The sequence below is a fragment of the Podarcis cretensis genome (genome assembly GCF_951804945.1).
Source record: "Podarcis cretensis genome assembly, chromosome: 1".
Lineage (NCBI taxonomy): Eukaryota > Metazoa > Chordata > Lepidosauria > Squamata > Lacertidae > Podarcis > Podarcis cretensis.
Window position 1 is genome coordinate 129,219,333 of NC_137170.1, and position 23,545 is coordinate 129,242,877.

Below are 23,545 nucleotides of genomic sequence, written 5' to 3' on the forward strand. Positions count from 1 at the left end.
GCACAGTTACCCCATTCAGGACCAGGGAATCCTCCACACCTGCCCGCCTCCTGTCCCCCAAAAACAGTACTTCTGTCTTGTCAGGATTCAACCTCAATCTGTTAGCCGCCATCCATCCTCCAACCGCTTCCAGACACTCACACAGGACCTTCACCGCCTTCACTGGTTCTGATTTAAAAGAGAGGTAGAGCTGGGTATCATCCGCATACTGATGAACACCCAGCCCAAACCTCCTGATGATCTCTCCCAGTGGCTGCATGTAAATGTTGAAAAGCATGGGGGAGAGGACAGAACCCTGAGGCACCCCACAAGTGAGAGCCCAGGGGTCTGAACACTCATCCCCCACCACCACTTTCTGAACACGGCCCAGGAGGAAGGAGCGGAACCACTGTATGACAGTGCCCCCAGCTCCCAGCCCCTCAAGACGGTCCAGAAGGATGTTATGGTCGATGGTATCAAACGCCGCTGAGAGATCCAGCAGAACTAGGAAACAGTTCTCACCTTTGTCCCTAGCCCGCCGGAGATCATCAACCAGTGCGACCAAGGCAGTTTCAGTCCCATGATGAGGCCTGAATCCCGACTGGAAGGGATCCAAATGGTCCGCTTCTTCCAGGCGTGCCTGGAGTTGTTCGGCAACCGCTCGCTCAATCACCTTGCCCAAGAATGGAAGATTTGAGACTGGGCGATAGTTGGCCATTGTGGCCGCATCTAAAGATGGTTTTTTAAGAAGCGGTTTAATAACCGCCTCTTTCAGCGGGTCTGGGAAGGCTCCCTCACGGAGGGAAGCATTCACCACCCCACGAAGCCCATCGCCCAGTCCTTCCTGGCTAGCTTTTATAAGCCAGGATGGGCAAGGATCCAGGAGACAGGTGGTTGGTTTCACTCGTCCAAGCAGCCTGTCCACATCCTTGGAGGTTACAGATTGGGATAAAGCGGGATATCAAATCCAAACACTTCTTCTCTTCTTCCCCATACCTAAAAGTTGTCCTAAGGCTACTAGTGTGGTAGGGCAGCCGCGCTTAACTGACCTCCCACCATCCATGTTGCTGTCGTGTCCTGGGAAGGAGAGGGGCAAGGTCAGTACAGTTCAAATGCACTCCAAAGCATATCAAACCTCTGAATCTGATACTGTTTTCCCTACAGAAAATGGCTGAGGATCAGACACCACAAACTCTTGTTTACCATGGAGAAAGGACTGCGTGGATTTCTCCTGTAAATCTAAATGAACTTCTGGAACTGAAAGCCAAGCACCCCCAGGCACCTCTTGTAGTAGGCAATACTGCTGTGGGTATGTAGATTCATAGCTGTTTAAGGTAAAGGTAAAGGTACCCCTGCCCGTACGGGCCAGTCTTGACAGACTCTGGGGTTGTGCGCCCATCTCACTCAAGAGGCCGGGGGCCAGCGCTGTCCGGAGACACTTCCGGGTCACGTGGCCAGCGTGACAAAGCTGCATCTGGCGAGCCAGCGCAGCACACGGAAACGCCGTTTACCTTCCCACCAGTAAGTGGTCCCTATTTATCTACTTGCACCCGGGGGTGCTTTCGAACTGCTAGGTTGGCAGGCGCTGGGACCGAGCAGCGGGAGCGCACCCCGCCGCGGGGATTCGAACCGCCGACCTTTCGATTGGCAAGCCCTAGGCGCTGAGGCTTTTACCCACAGCGCCACCCGCGTCCCGCCTCATAGCTGTTTAGTGTCCCTTATTTGAAGGGACAGTCCCTTATTCCAGCGCCATGTCCCGCTGCTGTCCCTTATTGATGGATGTCCCTTAAATGATGTCCCTTAAATTTCAAAGGAAGCAGCCCCTCTCCCTCCCTCCCTGCTGGCCAAGGAGGAGGGAGGCTCCAACTGTGTTGCTTGGCTGTGTTGCTCACCCAATAAGAAGTCTAAGAACGACTGGGGGGTGGAGCTTGCATGCCTTGTGTGTGGCTAGTTAATGCAAGCTGAGGGGGTTTTTGAATGCTGGACGCCATTTTGTTGCACGTGCTGCTGCAAATTTTGCAGTGCAAAGCCAGGCCAGGGAGCCATCTTAAGTTGAGGCTGCATAGGCCTTGTGGTACATGTGATTCAGATTCTATTCAGTTGAACCTCTGGTTACAAAGTTAGTTGGACAGTGTTCTGGAAGCTACCAGCATGAGTTTGACCAGACTGCAGGAGGACAGGAAGACTGAAGTGCCTGGAACAGGTGAGGAGGCTGCAGGTCCCTTATTTTGGCTGCTGGTCCCTTATTTTCAAGGCTGCTGGTCCCTTATTTTCAAGGCTGCTGGTCCCTTATTTTCAATTCTGTAAGTTGACAGCTATGTGTAGATTCCATACATAAAGGAGCAGCTCCCCCACTATGAGCTATTGAAAGTCAGCTCCTGGTTAAAGTTAGGGTGTAATCTTTGACACCTCCCTTTCCACGGAGGCGCAGATTGCAGCTATAACAAAGGCGGCATTTTTTCATCTCCGCCAAGCTAAGCAGTTGGCTCCTTACCTCTCTCGCCCTGACCTAGCCACTGTGATCCACGCGACGGTCACCTCCAGACTGAATTATTGTAACTTGCTCTACGTGGGGCTGCCCTTGGGACTGACCCAGAAACTCCAGTGGGTGCAGAATGCCGTGGTGAGACTCCTTACGGGGTCCTCGCTGTGAGATCACATTCACCCGGTGCTATACCAGCTGCACTGGCTCCCGGTGGAGTACAGGATCAGGTTTAAGGTGCTGGTTTTAACCTTTAAAGCCCTATACGGCCTAGGACCCTCGTACCTATGGGACCGCCTCGCCTGGTATGCCCCACAGAGGAACTTACGGTCTTCAAACAAAAACATCTTGAAGGTCCCAGGCCACAGAGAGGTTAGTCTGGCCTCAACCAGAGCCAGGGCTTTTTCGGCTGTGGCTCCGATCTGGGGGAACGCTCTGTCACAAGAGACTAGGGCCCTGCGGGACTTTGGCCAGGGCACAGCCTGACTCCCTCCTTTGGCAATCTTCACAGAACTCTAGCCCAATGGTTGCCATTAATTTGATTTGAATTAATTTTATAATGAAATGATTTTAGAATGTATTATTTTATTGTTGTTAGCCGCCCTGAGTCTGGCTTCGGCAGGGGAGGACGGGATATAAATAAAAATTTATTATTATTATTATTATTATTATTAGTCTGTAGGCCATGGTTTCATGGAGCTGCTGTGATTTATTCTTTCTGTAGAATTTCAGCATATCCTGTTACTGTAATACCAGTATATGTATCGCTGCGCACCTTGAGATCCCCAAAGGAGCCTTGCTTTGTGGCCCTTCGTTTGCAGTGATCAAATCTGCAAACTCACATGGTGGGATTTTTTTCCGTGGGGACAGCTTTTCATTTAAAATACTGTGCCAAGGAAATTCTGTTTGGCCCAGAATACACCCACACCTATACATACACAACACCTTTTACCAGCAGTAAGTTTAGTCTCTGGTTACTGTGGTACATTTTAATCTTATGGTGGCATATTTTAAAGTGCAGCATTTTTATGTTATTGGATTTTCTCTACAGTGGTACCTCGGGTTACATATACTTCAGGTTACAGACTCCGCCAACCCAGAAATATTACCTCGGGTTAAGAACTTTGCTTCAGGATGAGAACAGAAATCATGCAGCAGCGGCGCAGCAGCAGCAGGAGGCCCCATTAGCTAAAGTGGTGCTTCAGGTTAAGAAAAGTTTCAGGTTAAGAACAGACCTCCAGAACGAATTAAGTTCTTAACCCGAGGTACCACTGTACTTTTAAAACATTCTCTAGATTGTTACTAGCTTTAGAGTACTTCATATCCCATCTGTGAGTAGGAGAAGTGGCTCACAATTTTTATAAACAAATATTTTCAAAGGTTTAAATTGCAATCAAGCAACATTCCCCTTCCTCCTCATTTTCCCTGTTATCTTCTGCCCTTTAGGACCTGATATGAAATTTAAAGGTGTATTTCATCCACTTATCATCTCGCCCACTAGAATAATGGATCTGTATGTTGTGGAACACACAAAAGATGGTCAGTAAACTTTTGTTTTCTATCTTTGGGCCCCGCTAGCAGTTTTAAGAGCAGTGGGATCAGTTTGAAAGTGCATGTGCTGGTCCGGGGGGGGGGCGGTTACCATGAGGCGTGGTCAGAGTCCGGTCCTGGGCTGAGGGTCTGGAGACTGTCCACCAAGGGGGAAGCGGGGTCCAAAGCAAGAAGCCGGGCGTGGTCGGGAACTCTGGAAAAACAGGTGTAGGTGCTGGCAGAAACAGGTTTCCAACATCGTTGCTCCCGCAACCTGGGACTGGGCTGGCTGGCTTTTATCTGCCCTGAGGCATAGGGCGGCCCCGGTCCACAGGTGACTCGCCTCTCCTGGCCTTAAGGCGAGCACTCCTCCTGAGAGAACCTAGTTCCCTCCGCCTCTCTGCCCTGAGCCTCTGCAGCTCAGGAGAGGCTGGAGGGTTACTGGACCCAGAGGCAACCTCACCTTCTCCTGACAGAGCTGGGAGAGGAGCACCTGCAGGCAATGGGTCCTCCATCACCTCCGGAGCCAGAGTGGATTCATCTGGTGTCTGCTCCTGAGGATCCGGTACAGGTGCGGGCCCTTCAGATTCAAGGCCCTGCCCCGGCTCAGCCGGTCCTGGAGGCGGGGACTCCTGTGCAGGCTGGGATTCTTCCGGTTCAGCCTCTGAATCAGATTCCCAGGCCATCACAGTGCACACTGTGCTCTGTTAAACGATTATTTTTTTCCCCTTGATGAGCTCTGAAAAAGCAGTTCCAGCATGTGTTTTACTCCTGTGTTTTACTCTTTTCAGGACTAATACTAGGAGCTGCGTGTAGCCTGACTGCAGTGAAAAACATTCTTACAGATGCGGTCTCAAAACTTTCAGCAGAGAAAACCAAGATATTCTCTGCTCTTTTGCAACAATTAAAAACTCTGGGTGGACAGCAGATCCGAAACGTGGCTGTATGTTTCCTTAATTGAAACATTTTTACTAATTTACCTTCGATTACTGTTAACTGAGAAACAAATATTTTCCAGTTTAATTTGTTAATATTGATATTGTAACTGTTTCTTTTTTTGTGTTGAAACTGCATTTTTCCTTCCCTTATTTTGTTTTTAGTCCTTTGGAGGAAATATCATAAGCAGAAGTTCAACATCTGACATCAATCCTGTTCTAGCAGTTAGCAACTGTATTCTCAATGTGGCATCGAAAGGTAGGACCAAATGCATTCTCAGTTTTCCATCACACTCGGTATTATCCAAACCTTTCAAATCTCTTTTATGTACAGTGGTGCCCCGCAAGACGAACGCCCTGCAAGATGGAAAACCCACTAGACGAAAGGGTTTTCCGTTTTGCGAGGCGCTTCGCAAAACAAATTTCCCTATGGGCTTGCTTCGCAAGACGAAAATGTCTTGCGAGTTCCTGCGGGTTTTTTTCCTTCCCCCCCCTTTTTCTAAGCCGCTAAGCCACCTATCAGCTGATCCAATAAGCCGCTAAGCCACTAAAAGCCACTAAAAGCCGCTAAGCCGCTAATAGCGCTAAGCCGCTAAGCCGTCAATGGGCTTGCTTCGCAAGACGAAAAAACCGCTAGACGAAGAGACTCGCGGAACCGATTAATTTCGTCTTGCGAGGCACCACTGTATCTGGAACACATTGTAGGTCCCTGAGATGACAGCCGCAGGCCTGTGCCCTTGAGGGAGCTAGGGATAAGGCTGTGCCTATGATAGTTGCTTGTGAGGATATTTCTTTCTTTCTTTAATTGGCACAGGGAGTGTAACCTGTGTAGCACAATCCTATATATGTCTACAGTGGTACCTCGGGTTACATCCGCTTCAGGTTACATACGCTTCAGGTTACAGACTGCGCTAATCCAGAAATAGTGCTTCAGGTTAAGAACTTTGCTTCAGGATGAGAACAGAAATCGTGCTTCGGCGGCACGGCGGCAGCAGGAGGCCCCATTAGCTAAAGTGGTGCTTCAGGTTAAGAACAGTTTCAGGTTAAGAACGGACCTCCAGAATGAATTAGGTACTTAACCCGAGGTACCACTGTACTCAGAAGTAAGGCCCATTGAATTCAATGGGACTTTCCCCAGGTGAATTTGTATGGAGCTGCAGCCTTCATCATATTTTTCTTCTTTTCACTCTAATCCCTTTCTCAATAAGGAACTCTAAGGTGCCAGTGTATTCTTTTTACAAATAAGCAAATATCTCAGTGAGGACTGGAATGAAGATCCTATTACAGTGGTACCTCTGGTTACAAACTTAATTCGTTCCAGAGGTCCGTTCTTAACCCAAAACCGTTCTTAACGTGAAGCGCGCTTTCACTATTGGGGCCTCCTGCTGCCGCTGCGCCGCTGGCACATGACTTCCGCTCGCATCCCGGGGCAAAGTTTGCTACTAGAAGCATCTACTTCCGGGTTAGCGGAGCTCGTTACCCAAAGCATTCGTAAGGAGGACAGTACATAACCCAAGGTTCCACTGTATTTCACTCTAAGGCCTTTGATAAATTCATTCATTCACTAGCTGTGTTTCCTGCTGCCTGCTTATCCTCCTAAGGACATACCGTATTTTTCGCCCTATAGGACACACTTTTCCCCCTCCAAAAATAAAGGGGAAATGTGTGTGCGTCCTATGGGGCAAATACAGGCTTTTGCTGAAGCCTGGAGAGCGATACGGGTCGGTGTGCACCGACCCCTCTCCCTCTCCAGGCTTCAGAAAGCTCTGCGCAGCCCTAGGGAGCACGGCGCGAAGCCGCACCGGGCTCCCGAAGGTTGCGCAGAGCTGCCTGCGCTCCCGGGATCGCTGCAGCTCCGCGCAAACCCCCAGAGCCCAGCGCGAAGCCACGCTGGGCTACCAAAGGATGCGCAGAGCTGCCTGCGCTCCTGGGATCGGTGCAGCTCTGCGCAACCCCCTGGAGCCCGGCGTGAAGCTGCGCCGGGCTCCCGAAGGTTGCGCAAGCTCCCAGAGCGATGCTGAAGCTGTGCGCAGCTTCGGCATCGCTCTGGGACCCGTTCTGGGGGCTGGGGTCGGGGGAAGCTCGGCCTTCCCCCGCCCCCAGCCGCGCAAACTCCCAAAGCGATGCCGAAGCTGCGCTCGGCTTCGGCATCGCTGTGGCTCCCGTTCTGGGGGCTGGGGTCCGGGGAAGCTTGGGCTTCTCCCGCCCCCAGGCGCGCGCCTGGGTGGGGAAATATTTTTTCCCCTTTATTCCCCCCCCCCCAAATCTAGGTGCGTCCTATGGGCTGGTGCGTCCTATAGGGTGAAAAATACGGTATTTTTGATGCCCACATCAGCTTGTCTTTTGGACAAGAGAGGTGCTTTTCATCAGGACCACATCATGGTAGCGGACGGGGGTGGGACCCCTCCGTCTGTAGTCCTAACCTAAATCAGGGTCTCCCGTGATTGTGGTGCACACAACTGTGAAGGCCCATTTAATGCAATGTGTAGTTTGGCACAGCAACGCTTTGTTTGTTACATTAAGAAAGGCGCAGTATGCTATCTCACAAACCAGGCTTAGTTGGTTGACTGTGCAAACTCTCATGGGCAAGGCATAACTTCTGTTATGATGAGAAGACTTGTGGCAAGTATGCACACGTGTTTCTGGTTGTTTGCATACGTTCTTTGCAAAGCAGTTTGTGGAACACTGGATGTTGCCTTATACGGAATTAGGACATTGGTCCAGCTAGCTCAGTGTTGCTAATACTGACAGGCATTGACTCTACAGGTTTGGACAGGGGTCATTTGCAGCTCTACCAGGAGATGCCATAGACAGAATCTGGGACCTTCTGCAAGCAAAGCAGATGTTCTACTACTGAGCTATGGCCCTTACTGTGTAACATCCTTGCACCCTTACAAGTTTAGGTAGATACAGTGGCGTAGTGTGGGTTCTCAGCACCCGGGGCAAGGCAAGTAATTTGCGCCCCCTAACCCATGGATTTGCGCCCCCTAACCCGTGGATTTGCGCCCCCTAACCCGTGGATTTCCCTAACCCCCAGATGTTGCGCCCGGTGCGGCCGGCCCCCCCTGCACCCCCCACGCTACGCCACTGGGTAGATATATTAAAATGCAAGGGTGTGAGACTCCCCAAAGCATTCCGACTTAGCTCTGGCACACTTTAATAATTATAGGGGGTGAAGAGAAAGTGATCGCTCCTGCCACCTAAGCAAGAAAGCCAACGGAATTGCTTTGAGTTTCTGCAACCTACATGCATAACTAGTCCAGAATTTTCTGTGTCAGCCAAGCCAAAATGATCGCTCTGTGATCTCTTTACAGTGCTTTACTGTATTTATTTTCAATTTGTATGGATGTTAATGTTCTCTGTTAGGGAGGCTGCGACAGATTCCTTTCAGTGACCTTTTTGCTGATGGACTTGGAAACAATACCTTGGAACCAGAGGAGATCCTAGTGTCTGTTAAAATCCCACATTCCAGGAAGGTCAGTAGTCTTTCCTTTTCCTTTAAGATTGGTAATTATAAAAAAAAAAAAGTTAGATGACAATCCACAACGTGCATATTTTGGCAAATGTCAATGTTTTTGCAACAGATTGGTTTGGGACTGGAACATGATACATTCATAAATATGTGAACAGTCTTAAATGGGGGTGACTGCAAGGGCAAAGTGCTTTCTTAATGGGACTGCCAATCCTTGCCCAGAGGCTATGTCTCTTGCTTCAAGAGCTCCAGGACTTTGAACCATCTGTAGTGCGGACCCTGCTCTCTCCATACTCTATTCAGCTAGCTGTGAAAAATAGGGATCAAACTGCATGTAGGGGAGACTATATAGCAGTAGCCTCCAAATTTAATCTAAGGCGGTCTGCGACTGCTATAAGAGGACTACAGCCTTTTAAACTTAGATTTGAATACGATCCAGGGGACAATTAGGAAAAACCTTTCTCCCAGTTTTCAATGGTCAAGTTGTGAGTGCTGCTGTGGAATATCCTGTAATAAAAGGTGGCATTTCAAAAGGTTGTAGCCCAACTAATCTCTCTTTTTTTATTCTGATTCCTATCCCGTTCCAGGGTGAGTTTGTTGCAGCATTTCGACAAGCTCCGAGGCGGGAAAATGCTTTACCTATTGTTACAGCAGGGATGAGGGTTGTCTTTGAACAAGACTGCAACATCATCAGGGACTTCCGCATCTGTTACGGAGGTGTTGGCTTCACTACAGTTGCCGCCAAGCAAACATGCCAGGCTCTCATTGGAAGGTACTATATGATTTCCTGTAGCATTGACACCTTTTAGACTGAAAGCTCACCCCAATGGTAGCAGTTTCCTAAAGTAAGAGGTGTCTAGATAAGCTGTGAGTTCTCAAATACTAAAATCATATTGTTGCCGGATAAATGCTCAACATGCAGCAATTAAATGGACAAATTACTGTTGATATAAAATAGGTTGTAAGAATATTTCAGACCTTATTGTTCTTCAGAATTCCTTTTGGATTAAGCAACACAATGGAACTATCTTTACTTTTCCGTTCTGTTTGTCTTTGATCACACAAACTCACAAGTGGGCAAGCAGTTCAGTACCAAGAGTTAAACAAGTTCTGCCATCTTGTGAAATCATTTTGTATTTTCTGCATATTTTAAGCAGAATGATGTATTTTTAAAAAATTATGATGCATGCATACAATGTTGAACGATTGTCAGTTGCCTTGAGTATCTTAGCAGTTATTTCTAAATCTGCATCTGTGCATATAAGTTAGCATATGCCGTTACTTCCTGCGCTCTTAGGGTAGAGTCACGGAAATTAATGGACCTAACTTAGTCAAGTTCATTAATTTCAGTGGGTCTGCACTGAATAAAACAGTTGAATACCATCCTTTGTTAAAGAAGTTGTCACTGTTTACGTTAACTAGATTTAGTGGACAGACTATACTTATTCTAGTCTAGTCTTATTTTGAAATGGAACCGAAGAAACAGTCATTAAAAGAGTTGAAAAACATATGCAGCCTGACTCCTTGGTTCTAGCGCTCTACGATTGTTCTGACCTCCAAATTTACCACAGTAGTTAGGAGGGCTAGCTACATAGGTCTTTAAAAAAATAAACTGGAGTTTGTACAGATTTAAACAGGAACACGTTGGGATGGGCGTCCTTTTTGTAAGCTGTATATTGTGCACATCTTCTTTAACCAAAATACAGAAATCAGATCCACTTACTTCATAGCAAAGGAAGATACTCATAACTAAGGCACCCCAAAATATCAATCCCCATTGGAATAGTGAATCTGCTTTGTTTCCTTGATGTACAATAACAGTGTGCTGCAGAATGCATGTTGTAAGTCTTTCCCCCATTAAGAATCTAATTTGTATTTTACTGAGATAACCCCTTGGAATAAAAACTTCATGCTCAAAACTCTGGGCACTATTTTTGTGCTAGTGTAAGGCAGTTTTTCCTCCCATGTATGCTTTGCTCTGTCTCCCAATCTGTTCTGTGGGGTTGAGTGAAACCCTCCCCGCAGACAGATTTAGGGAGAGGGGGAGATTGTACCAATGTGCTATGCTGAATACAGTCCTGTGCATTTAGAGCTGTGATCCTATAGGAAATGAATAGTAAGGATACAACTACTGCTGTTCTAATAGTAGATTTACAGCTACTGCTTAGTTTGCCTGCTTACTGAGTATATATAATTATTTATTTTTCCAGACCTTGGGATGGGCAGATGCTGGATGAAGCTTGCAGAGCGGTCCTCAAAGAAATTATTCTCCCAAGTTCAGCTCCAGGTGGTAAAGTGGAGTACAGAAGAACTCTCATTGTTAGTTTCATCTTCAAATTCTACTTGGAGGTGTTGCAGTCACTGAAGATGATGGTAATTTTGATTTGTATTGATTCCTGTTTTGCAGTTATATGTGACCAGCCTGATTCTTAAACCATTTAAAGCCAAAGCGTTGGGTAAATGACATTTCCATGCCTGCATGCCTACATAATTCAGTTCCATTTCTGGGTGGAATTTGAAGGGAGCAGTCTCAGGGTGACCAGCCTACCAAGTTATTTTAGAGGCAGCGTCCCAATCTGCCTAATTGTTGTCTTGGGAGTATTTTTATTTATAATTATAATTTCTAGATGTTGGAAGGTGAATGTAATAGATGTTGAGCCAGGAATTCACTAAACTATATAATGCATTTAGTTTGTTTATATTCCATGCTGCATTTTCTTCTGATAGCATTCGGAAGAAGGGGAAGTCTTGAGACTATGTTTTGCCCCAGATTACGTCCCTATGGCTCTGCTACTAGATCAGACCAAAGGCCCCTCTAAGTCTGACATCCTCTTCTCACAATGACCAATGAGGTGCCTATAGAAAGAGAAGACCCACTATTCTTCCACACATGCTTGAACATATCCTTATTTTTGGATTCTGTCCCTTTTTGCAAGGAGCGTGGTACAGTTCATTTTTAAACATTCAGAAACTTACTTAACTGAATTACATTTAATTGTCTATGGGGAGGTGTGTGTCTGTGTGCATGTTAACTTTAGAATTGGGCTTTAATTAAATGTTTCCTTTTTGTAAAATGTGACAAATCATTTTCTTATAGTATCCTACTCAATATCCTGATATCCCAGATAATTATGCAAGTGCCCTTGAAAGTTTCCATACAAAAATGCCACAGAGCATGCAAAAGTATCAGGTGAGTAGAATTACTTTAGTACTACCCTATTACACAGAATGGATTAATAATAATAATAATAAATTTTATTTATATCCCACCCTCCCCAGCCGAAGCTGGGCTCAGAGCGGCTAACATCAAATGTATAACACATTAACATAAAATCAGACAATCAATTAAAATACATCCTCAAATCAGATCAGGATCGGAATAAAATCCAATCAGATGGCAACCCGCAGATTAGGGTTGGGGACCTTAAATGCTCACCTGGCCCAACTGTTTGTGCTGAACTTATATGGGCCTGAGAGAAAAATTGGGAGGCCACTTTCAAAACTGTGATTTTGAGGGGGTTTTGTAATATCAGGCTTTCACTTCTCTAAGTGTTAAGCTATTGCTGCCTGCTTAGAATTCATTCCTTATTATCTTAGCTTTCTTTGTCAGATCAGTGAGCTTTGTTAGATTAGTGAGCTATTTCCAAGGTGGAATGAGAGGTGTTCCAGAGAGTCATTGATTTCAGCTTTTTTAGTCTATACATTGAAGGAATACGGAAGCTAAGGGAAACACAGTTTGCTTTCATGCTAGGTAGAAGTCTCGTTCACTTGCATGTTATGGTAAAAGTATTAGGTAAAAGTTTGGCACTAGCTTGACTGAAAAAGTTGAACTAAAACATAATGTGGATAAGCCCTGATTTCTCTTCCTTACAGTTTAGGATGCAGGTTATCTCATTGTGATTGCAATTAGGGGGGGTGTGAATTGTCGAAAGGAGAAATAAAGGTAAAGGGACCACTGACCATTAGGTCCAGTCGTGACCGACTCTGGGGTTGTGGTGCTCATCTCGCTTTACTGGCCGAGGGAGCTGGCGTACAGCTTCCGGGTCATGTGGCCAGCATGACTAAGCCGCTTCTGGTGAACCAGAGCAGCGCACAGAAACACCATTTACCTTCCCACCAGAGTGGTACCTATTTATCTACTTGCACTTTGACGCGCTTTCGAACTGCTAGGTTGGCAGGAGCAGGGACCGAGCAACGGAAGCTCACCCTGTCACGGGGATTCGAACCGCCGACCTGCTGATCAGCAAGTCCTAGGCTCTGTGGTTTAACCCATTGCGCCACCCACGTCCCAGAAAGGAGAAATAGTTTGCATTAAAAAGAAAAGAAGTTAAAGCAAAGGGTCGTCTTGACTTTTTTGTAGTTGATTTGTGGTTTCCCTTTCTTTCTTTCTTTTAATTAAAAAGGATGTGGAGGCAGGACAGCTTCCTCAAGATCCCGTAGGACGTCCAGTCATGCACCAGGCCGGTACTAAACACGCCACAGGGGAAGCTATTTATTGTGATGACATTCGCACCGTTGATGAAGAACTCTTCTTAGCTTTAGTAACCAGTTCTAAACCCCATGCAAAGATTGTGTATGTGCCGCAATATAGAAAACTATACATAGTGTGTGTGTGTGTGTGTGTGTGTGTGCGTGCGCGCCACCTGCCCCTTCATGGATCACTTGTTGTGGCGAAGGGGCTTTAATAACCCCAAGAAGCTAAGAGCTATGCTGTGCAGGGCCACCCAAGACGGACAGGTCATAGCTCAGAGTTTTGACTAAATGTGATCCACCTGAAGAAGGAACTGGCAAACCACTCCAGTATTTTGCCAAGAAAACTCCACGGGCATAAAAAAGGAGAAGCTTTGAGTAGAAAGTGAGAGTTTCCAAGGCATGCTCTGGTTCATGGGGTCACGAAGAGTCGAACACGACTAAGACGGCTAAACAACAACAATATGCCACGTGATCTTATAAGATAAGAAGTTGTGGTGTATAACAATAAATTCAAGTACAATATAACGGAAAACACTGTAAAAACAATACAAAATAAGCATGATATGGAATGTAATAGCTGCATGTAACCCAAATATGAGGGAGGTACAGAGTAGTAGTAGTAGTAGTAATAATAATAATAATAATAATAATTTATACCCCGTCCATCTGGCTGGGTTTCCCTAGCCACTCTGGGCAGCTTCCAACAAAATACTAAAATACAATAACATATTAAGCATTAAAAGCTGCCCTAAACAGGGCTGCCTTTAGATGTCTTCTAAAAGTTTGGTAGTTATTTTTCTCTTCGACATCTGGTGGTAGGGCGTTACACAGGGCGGGTGCCACTATCGAGAAGGCCCTCTGCATGGTTCCCTGTAACTTGGCTTCTCGCAGTGAGGGAACCGCCAGAAGGCCCTCGGCGCTGGACCTCAGGCAGAGGTCCAGGCAGAACGGTGGAAGTGGATACGCTCCTTCAGGTATACTGGACCGAGGCCGTTAGGGCTTTAAAGGTCAGCACCAACACTTTGAATTGTGCTCGGAAACGTACTGGGAGCCAGTGTGGGAGTCTTCACCCCCTTCCCTTCCCTGCCCCCCCCCCAGTTTCCTTACCAGCCCCGTCTCAATTTCAGTGTCGAAGCGACACATCCCACTGCTTCCCCACCCCAGTCCCATAGCCCCTTTAGTCTTCGCCAGCCCCTTGGCCCATCTCATCCTCATTCTGCCATGTACAGTGGTGCCCCGCAAGACGAATGCCTCACAAGACGAAAAACTCGCTAGACGAAAGGGTTTTCCGTTTTTCGAGGTGCTTCGCAAGACGAATTTCCCTATGGGCTTGCTTCGCAAGACGAAAACGTCTTGCGGGTTTGCTTCCTTTTTCGTAAAACCGTTAATACCCGGGAATCCGCGCTCTGCAAGACGAAAAAATCGCAAGACGAAGCAACTCACGGAACGAATTAATTTCGTCTTGTGAGGCACCACTGTACCTCCTTTTCTCCCCGCCCTTGTCCCAGCAACCTGTGAATAATTGTTTCTGCTCTTATTGTTAGTTAACTTGCTTGCACTGCTTCTTGCAGATCAATTGATCCTTCAGAAGCTCTCAAGGTGTCAGGTGTAGTTGATATCGTTTCTGTTCAGGATGTCCCAGCGACTAATGAGTTCTACAACTATGATGTCCCAGATATTGTGTTTGCCAGAGAAAAGGTATGCCACGTTTAATCATCAACAGTTCATAGTTATTTAACTATTTATTTTAATTTTGTTAATCTAAATAATAATAATAATAATAATAATAATAATAATAATAATAATAATTTATTTATACCCCACTCATCTGGCTGAGTTTCCCCAGCTACTCTAGGCGGCTTCCAATCAAGTGTTAAAAACAATACAGCATTAAATATTAAAAACTTCCCTAAACAGGGCTGCCTTCAGATGTCTTTTAAAAAGAAGATAGCTGCTTATTTCCTTGACATCTGATGGGAGGGCGTTCCACAGGGAAGGCGCCACTACCGAGAAGGCCCTCTGTCTGGTTCCCTGTAACCTCACTTCTCGCAATGAGGGAACCGCCAGAAGGCCCTCAGCGCTGGATCTCAGTGTCCGGGTAGAACGATGGGGGTGGAGACGCTCCTTCAAGTATACAGGACCAAGGCCGTTTAGGGCTTTAAAGGTCAGCACCAACACTTTGAATAAGAATAAGAATTGACTTGAATAAGAATTGACTCATTCTCCATTGTATATATACTTTGTTTTTTGTTTGAATATTTGTTTCTGTTGCATTATTATTTAAGTGTTCACTGATTTGTCTCACTTTTTATCTCTCTAATATTCCCCTGCCACGGACGGTGTGTGACAGTTTCTTGACTGGGCTTCATTCACAGAGTACTTTTTCACACTGTCTCTCACTTCATGCCTGACTAATGAAAGTAAAGTGTGGGGAAATTGGGGAAAGTGCAGCTTTCAACTAGCTCCTGAAATTATGCAGATCCCACAGTTTGGTTTGTGCACCAGTGTGCAACCAGCAAACCACTGACTTGCTACGTTAATTATTCAAGTTAGTTGTGCATCAGTGTGGAGCCAATATTGAACCAACTTAAATATTTGTGCTGAGGTTTAGGATACACACTTTTTAATATAAAAAAGAGATAACTTTGTATATGTATGTAGAGTAAGCCCACTATTTACGCAGGGGTTACATTCTGGGGATGACGACTAAAACCAAAATCATGTATAGTCTAACACACTGGGGACTCAGCTATACAGCTGCAAATAAAACTTTTAAGTGCAATATACAATGTGACACTAGATAGCGATGGTGAGCCTTATGGAAAAATCAATATATTTTTTTAAAAGGCTTTTTAAGAAAGCATTTTCAGAATGGTTTTTATGTGTGTGTGGATTCCACCTGGGTTCAATGGCAGGTGGGATCACCAAAGTCATTTCCCCCAGAATTCTGCCCCCTTTTTATTTTTAAAATTACCACATGTGTAAAGCTGAATGCACCCTAGTTAAATGTGTGTAAGTGGTGGGCGTACTGCAGTTTCATCAGCTTTCCGTGGAATATGTGTGTCCAAAAGTTAAGACACTGGTTTTCTCTGGTTTTCAGGTGACTTGTGTGGGTCAGATTGTCTGTGCAGTGGTAGCAGATTCAGATGTTCATGCTAAACAAGCAGCTGCAAAAGTGAAAATACAGTATGAACTTCAAGAACCTGTGATCCTGACCATTGAGGTAAAGAACAGCCCTTTCTTAACTGCTGCTGTGATAAAAGCTATTTATTTGTACTACTAGTTATTTTTATTAAAATTCCAGGTGTCTGATTCAGTCCACAACCCAGTTAAATCAAATTACATTGATTTAAAATAATCTAGTCCCATTGTAGGACTAAGTAGGCTTACAACCAGATATTCGGATTTTACTAATTTCTATATTGGTAGTCAGTCTGTTATAACAGAAGAACCAAAGAGTCCTGTGGCACTTTAAAAACCGAGACATCTTATTATTGAAGGAATGGGTTTCTGAGCAGTCAGTTTAAAACTGACTCAACCCCCTCCCCTTTTTTTAGCATTTCTAAAATGCTTTAACTTGAGCTGTTGAGCAAATGCATAACAAGAACACAGCTGCATAAACAAGGCTCTCTCCTTTATCAGTCTGTGACAATAAGGCTGGCCTTGTCCACTCTAAAGTGGAACAGAGATGACACTCTAGGTCTTATCTTACCACAACCCTGACGCACAGAGCCAAGTCCGGGAACAAAGCCAGAGTGCGTTCTCGGAGATGATGACCTCTTCCTCCAAGATAATAGGAAGAAGAAGATCCTTTTATGGTCAGAGGGAAGATCCTTTTATGGTTGAGAATACCAGAGCAGGAACATATGTGATGTCAACCTACGTACATAGGCTGACGTGGTTGGGTTCCTAGGGGAGGAGGGAGAGGGTGCCTGGAGGATATATATACTGCATGAAACTTCTCATTTCTTTGGACTTGCTGTGGACTTGATCACGCAAGTGCCTTCTGCTATCCGGAGAGCAGAATAAACTCTTTCTTTGAACCAGCCTCGGTGTCATTTGACTTCCTTACTCCTGTCCTGGAGCAACACAGACCCAATCGGTGAACTCCAATAAGGCTACATTATGGTATAAGCCTATTGTGCCCTAAGCTTTATTGCATTTTTTGGAGCAGACTCTAGTAAACAAAACCTTATGCCATAATTGACTTGGTTAATCTTTCAAGTGTCACAATACTCGTTGATGCTTCTGATTTTGCTGCTCCACAGCCTGTCCTGTAAATTGTGTATTTGGGCATGTCTATATTAAATATTCACAACACATAAAAGTTTAAATATCATGGCTTTCCCTCAAGGGGTGCCGACAGTTTGTTCAAAATAAACAGGTAGGGTGCTGAGCTTAGGTGTATGTCTCTTCTGTTGCTGCAGGAGGCAATAGAGCACAATTCATTCTTTGAACCACAGAGAAAACTGGAACGAGGAAATGTGGATGAAGCATTTAAAGTCGTCGACCATGTACTTGAAGGTAAATCGCAGCCTGCTGATTCAAACCTTACCATGAAAGCCACAAAACAGACACCCCACCATCAGGGAAGTTTTTAATGTGTGACATTTTTGTGTATTTTTGGTCTCTGTGGAAGCCGCCCAGAGTGGCTGGGGAAACCCAGCCAGATGGGTGGGGTACAAATAAATTATTATTATTATTATTATTATTATTATTATTATTATTATTAGCAGGTGTGGGGAACATTTGGCCCTCCAGATGTTGCTGAACTGAGACTTCCATCAGCCACAGCAGGCACTGCCAATGATGATGGGAGCTGGAAGTTCAGCAACACCTGGAAATCTAAAGGCTTCTTGTACCTATTTTACACCCCACTCGTCAGTGCCCTTGGACTGAACACAATACAAACCCATGCCTCCCAAACTTGCGAATATAGTTAATGCACCATATAATGTCAGAAACATCTATTCGTTCAATTTAAATATATACCTCCTAGGAACGCAGGTGCTTAAACCTAATTCTCACACAGGCAATAATTCGTAACTTCTGCATACAGGCAAACTTTTAAAGGCCCACCTGATTAGTTGTGCGTCATAATTTCTGCCATAGAGAAGTGCAACATCTGCATCCTTTCTTACTGGTGCCCTTGATACTAGGCACTTTGAGGCTTGGCATTTCTAAGATTGCAAAAATGAACATTTGCCTACAATTATGCACAATGCAGTGTGGCTTTTCATCCACTTTCTTCCCAGTCTCAAGAAAGCCTGACTGCACACTTTTGGATGTACTGATTTAAGATGTTCTCTTTTTGAAACAGGCGAGATCCATGTTGGCGGACAGGAGCACTTTTATATGGAAACTCAGAGCATTCTTGCTGTTCCAACAGGAGAGGATAAAGAAATGAACTTGTTTGTGTCCACCCAGCATCCAGCATTTGTACAGGTTAAGAGAGCTATCTCATAACATGTTGCACAAGTGACAGCCATGTTCTCTGTGTCTTAAAGCCCTACGTTTATTGGGCTCAGCATATCACTTCCTCTCTTATGGGCTCCCACTGATATTTTGCTGCTACCTGGAAATCAGGATGCTACCCTGGAGATTAGCTGCAGAATGAGCTCTTTCTTACACCTGGTTCTGGGCTTCTAACATTTTGTGGAGGAAGAGCAATTTCTGCATCACCAGTCTAAAGCAGCAAAGAAACTGCTGTTGTGCCACTGCCTTTTTCATCATGAAACCCTAAAGGATCAAATCAGATCAAGGCTGGAATCGAGAACAGCATACTTGATAGTGCCCCATTACTCCGCAGCACCTTTTGCCCCTGGAGAGTTGCAAAAGGCTAAGCCTGAGTAACTTCCAGCCCCCCCCCCCCTTCCGCAGTTAAGATTGGCATCTGAAGATGATTAAAGATATGGGAGGGCTGGGCTTACGGATTTGACATTTTATCTGTGTCACTGAGCTTAGCTATTCTGCAGCACAGAGTAGTGGTTACGAGAACAAGCTGTGAGCCTGCTCAGGCTTTGCCTTACTCATGAACTCGCTTTGTGGCTTTAGGCAAGCCTCCTGCACTCACCCTCAGCCCCCCTCCTGCCTCACAGTAATTGTGAGATAATAACACTGGCCTACTTTCCATGGTGGGGACATGGGTGGCGCTGTGGGTTAAACCACAGGACTTGCCGATCAGAAGGTTGGCGGTTCAAATCCCCATGACGGAGTGAACTCTGGTTGCTCGGTCCCTGCTCCTGCCAACCTAGCAGTTCGAAAGCACCTCAAAGTGCAAGTAGATAAATAGGTACCACTCCGGCGGGAAGGTAAACGGCATTTCCGTGCACTCCTCTGTTTCGCCAGAAGTGGCTTAGTCATGCTGGCCACATGACCCAGAAGCTATACACTGGCTCCCTCGGCCAATAAAGTGAGATGAGCGCTGCAACCCCAAAGCCGGTCACGACTGGACCTAATGGTCAGGGGTCCCTTTACCATTTTACTTTCCATGGTGGTTCAAAGAGTTACTGTTGATGCCCCTGTTGTGGTGCCCATGGCCACCATATCACCCTCAGACATCCTCCTTGGCACCTTCTAAGGCTTCCTGACCCTCCCAATTTATTTACTACTGTATTGTTTGATTGGGGGGTTGAGGCGTGTTTTCCTTGGCGAGAAGGAACTGTTGGTTGCTTGCCTGTTTGCTTCTTCTTTTGCCTGTGTTTTTTTGGAGGGGTAGTTGTTTTGCCTTTGAGGGTGTTCTGAGCACTGCCAATTTTTCTTCTGTGAAATAAGTATTTTGTGGCAACCACAGCAATTCATTGAATTCCAAACAAGCCCCCAAACCCTGACTCTTAAAAGCTTGGGGACTTCTAGATCATGGTTGGTAAATTTCTTTCCGCAGGTAGGATACAATAGACTCACATAAGCCTTCAGGTATGATTAATTTGCATTTATACCAAAGCTGGTGCCTTACCTGATTCTGCTAATGTTCAGCAACTTTTGGAGAAAATTTAAGAGAAAAACAACAACCAGCCTCCGAAGTATTACTGTTGGTCCAAAATTTAGAAAGGGTTTTTTTTCCCCTTTCACTTTTTTAACCTATGTGTTATCCTGAATTTGAGACACCTCTGATTGTACCAGCATAATAAAATATTTGGTTTTGTGCAGGAAATGGTGGCCTCCTGTTTAGGCATCTCAAGCAACAGGATCATGTGTCATGTGAAACGAATCGGAGGGGCGTTTGGTGGAAAACTGTTGAAAACAAGTCTTCTGGCATGTGTTGCTGCTGTGGCAGCTAAGAAGTAAGTGTGTATGTGTGTGTGTATATACGATAGCTCATGAAGTTGTCTGTCAAAGCAGTGGAATTGGAGGGGATGGGAAATGAAATAATGAAAAGGCGGGTAAAACATCCATCTCATTTTCAGATGCTAATTGGAACACAGTCAACAAGCTTTTAGAAATTGAATTTATCTATTTTGATACTTAAAGTAGTATTGGATGGATTTAAATGCCAGGATGAAATTGTCATAAAACTCTTGGCAAATGTAGAGGAGGTATATATGGTTTGCCATACTGTGCTGAGACCAACAGAGCCTCTGTTGAGACAGTAGCATCGTGACTCATTGAAATAGATAATGACAGGATGTCTATTGTAACCCAAAGCAATGGGCTGTTGTGCAAGTGGTTCCTATCTCGAAGAAAGGCTGTGCTTTGGATACAAAGCCACCATTTCAGATTTAAGTGACAAGAGATATATTTCACTGGTGCTGGACATCCTCATCTAAGGATAAAACTAAATTTAAAAAAGCTGTGTAAAGAGGTTTAGTTGTGATTACCGTATTTTTCGCTCTATAGGACACACCGGACCATAGGACGCACCGGACCATAGGAGGGGGAGAACAGGGGAAAAATAATTCTCCCCCTCTCTGCTCAGCACCCCTTCAGCAAAGCAGCAAGAGAAATGAACCCCCTTCCATTTCTCCTTCCGCTTTGCTGAAGGGGCGCTGCGCAGCTCTCCCTCTCTGCTGAAGCCAGGAGAGTCTTGCTCTCCCGGCTTCAGCAAAAGGAGCCCGAAGCCTTTGGAGCGCAGCGCGAGGTCCCGCTGAGCTCCAAAGGCTTCAGGCGGCTATGCCTGAAACCTGGAGAGCGAGAGCGGTCGGTGCACACCGACCCCTCTCGCTCTCCAGGCTTCAGCAAAAGCAACGCGAAGCCTTCGGAGCGCAGAGGGAGCGCTCCCTCTGTGCTTCGGAGGCTTCGTGTTGCTATCGCTGAAGCCAAGGAGCCTGCATTCGCTCCATAGGACGCACACACATTTCCCCATAATTTTTGGAGGGGGAAAAGTGTGTCCTATAGAGCGAAAAATACGGTACTTTTTTTGTACCTCATAAAATATAGCCGTGTTACCAAGGTGAGATCAATAGCCCTTACTCTTTTTTTAAGCAAAGGGATTTATACTTTTTGCTGTACCTACTAAATATATAGGCCAGGGGTAGCCAGTGTGATGCCTTCCAAAGGTTTTGGGCTACCATTCCCATCACCATAAATGATAGTTAATGTTGGGGTTTCACATTGCAAGCCTGCTCATGTTTACCGAGAAGGAAACCACATTAAGGGACTGGTGCTTGCTCCCTGTTTAAGTTTTTCATTTTATTAAAAAGATAATATACTTATTCAGATCATTTAATTTAAAAGTTTTTTCTCCTCAGGATTGCAGCCATGATAATAGCTATTCTCTGTGCGTGTGCGCTTGATATGTGCAAGATCAGTACTGGAACTATTTCCTTAGATGGTAGCATGTGAATAAAATGCTGAAACATGCTCAAAGTTGGAAAGACAAGCATCCAAAGAATTACTGAAGCATTTATTTGCTGCATTTATATTCCACACCAGAAGCACTATAGAGTTTCTGGTGCAGTTTACAATTTTTTAAAAAATGCAGTGCCATACAATATGATAGGAACGTTGCCAGATTAAAAAGAACAGCACAGTGAAAACAGCAACAGACTCCAGTGAATACAACCTCAAAGGAGCACAGTAGCTTACATGCACAGCACTTAGCAGTCTAAAAAGTGAAGCACTTGAACACTCTAGGTTATAATAAAATGGTTTTCTTAGAGCGAAACTAGATGGAATGTTAGACACATTGTCTGTCATGGGGTCCCTACACCCTTTTAAATAGCAGCTGGCAGGGAGTGAAGCTGCTGTTTCTTCCCCGGAGGTGCAAATCTGTAAATATTAGCTGGGCTGGTGGTGGAAAAAGCCATAGGGAAAGGGGTTAAGCCAAATTACCTCCACACACAATGGATACTATCAAAAAGAAAAGGGACCTGCAGATGGCAGCAGGCCGATCCACACCATACATTAAAAGCACATAAAGTGCCCATTTAAAGCGCTTGGCTCCCCCCCCCCCCAAAGAATCCTGGGAGATGTAGTTTACTATGGGCCCTGAGAGTTGTAGCTCTGTGATGGGGAAACTTCATTTCCCAGGGTTCTTTGGTGAAAGGCAAGTGCTTTAAATGTGTGTTGAATGTTCTTTAAATACAGTGGTACCTCGGGTTACAGACGCTTCAGGTTACAGACTCCACTAACCCAGAAATAGTACCTCGGGTTAAGAACTTTGCTTCAGGATGAGAACAGAAATCACGAGGTGGCATGGCGGCCGCAGGCGGCCCCATTAGCTAAAGTGGTACCTCAGGTTAAGAACAGTTTCAGGTTAAGAACGGACCTCTGGAACGAATCAAGTTCATAACCCAAGGTATCACTGTATATGGTATGGCTCTGCCCAACATGTTTAACATCACAACTAATTTGGTGATACTATAGCTCCCTTCCCGTTTGATCCATTGCCTATAGTTCAAGTATATGGCAGTAGTTTATGTGGCAGCAGTTATTATGAACATGGAGCAGGGGTTTGGTTATTCTAGATGAATAAACATGGATCACATGTGTCTGTCTGCCATATGATGTGCAGGGGGCTCCTAAGAAAATGTTAAGCTACATTATCATAAAAGTAGGCATCAAAGGGGCATTTTAGGCTTGGTTACATAGAATACTTTTATGACAAACTTAGAAAATAAAGCATGCTTCTCAAAGATCACAATTTACACTTTCACATCTATGCAAAAAGCGCACACACTCTCTCTCTCCCTACTTCAGTTTCCATTCACAGCCACCACTGGTTTGAACAGCCTGTTTTGAACTTAAAGAGCTCTCTCTTTTTCCTTGCTTCTTTCCTCTGATATCTCCCACATTCTGCAGAAACATGAAATCTGTTTGATGATTACATAAGTATTGCAGTGGCACTCATTGAGTTTTGCCACCCGAGGCAGTAGTTTGAATTGCCTAATGGGGCAGCCCTCTTTGTCACTCTCTACTTAGCTCTTGTTTTGTTTTCAGGACAGGCCATGCAGTTCGCTGTGTTCTAGACAGAAGCACTGACATGTTAATCACCGGAGGCCGTCACCCAACCATCGGCAAATATAAAGTAAGCAGCGGAATTAAACTGTATGTCAGAAATTTTTCCTGCTTATACGATATCTTTATTGTCATTGTCCCATGCAGAAAAACTACATAAAACATTCAAAAACCCCTAAAAACTCTGAAACCCCATTTTAAAATACACTATACTATAGAGACCGCTTATGCTGCGTTTAGAACCAGTATTGCATTTGCGTAGAAACTGTTTCTCAGACT

At 45.2% G+C, this 23,545-nt stretch overlaps 1 protein-coding gene across 2 annotated transcripts in view; it reads left to right on the plus strand.

The window, feature by feature from the left end:
- The window catches only part of LOC307216107 (aldehyde oxidase-like), a 70,965-nt gene that overhangs the window by 12,482 nt on the left and 34,938 nt on the right, over positions 1–23,545 (plus strand). For both annotated transcript variants that reach the window (XM_079975963.1, XM_079975964.1), the window contains 15 exons: positions 1,144–1,288; positions 3,908–4,000; positions 4,783–4,934; positions 5,092–5,185; positions 8,293–8,402; positions 8,986–9,170; positions 10,609–10,771; positions 11,496–11,588; positions 12,802–12,971; positions 14,443–14,569; positions 15,972–16,094; positions 17,299–17,395; positions 18,192–18,316; positions 20,021–20,154; positions 23,249–23,336. In XM_079975963.1, the coding sequence (XP_079832089.1) occupies positions 1,144–1,288; positions 3,908–4,000; positions 4,783–4,934; positions 5,092–5,185; positions 8,293–8,402; positions 8,986–9,170; positions 10,609–10,771; positions 11,496–11,588; positions 12,802–12,971; positions 14,443–14,569; positions 15,972–16,094; positions 17,299–17,395; positions 18,192–18,316; positions 20,021–20,154; positions 23,249–23,336 (1,899 nt within the window). The remainder of the gene's footprint in view (positions 1–1,143; positions 1,289–3,907; positions 4,001–4,782; positions 4,935–5,091; positions 5,186–8,292; positions 8,403–8,985; positions 9,171–10,608; positions 10,772–11,495; positions 11,589–12,801; positions 12,972–14,442; positions 14,570–15,971; positions 16,095–17,298; positions 17,396–18,191; positions 18,317–20,020; positions 20,155–23,248; positions 23,337–23,545) is intronic.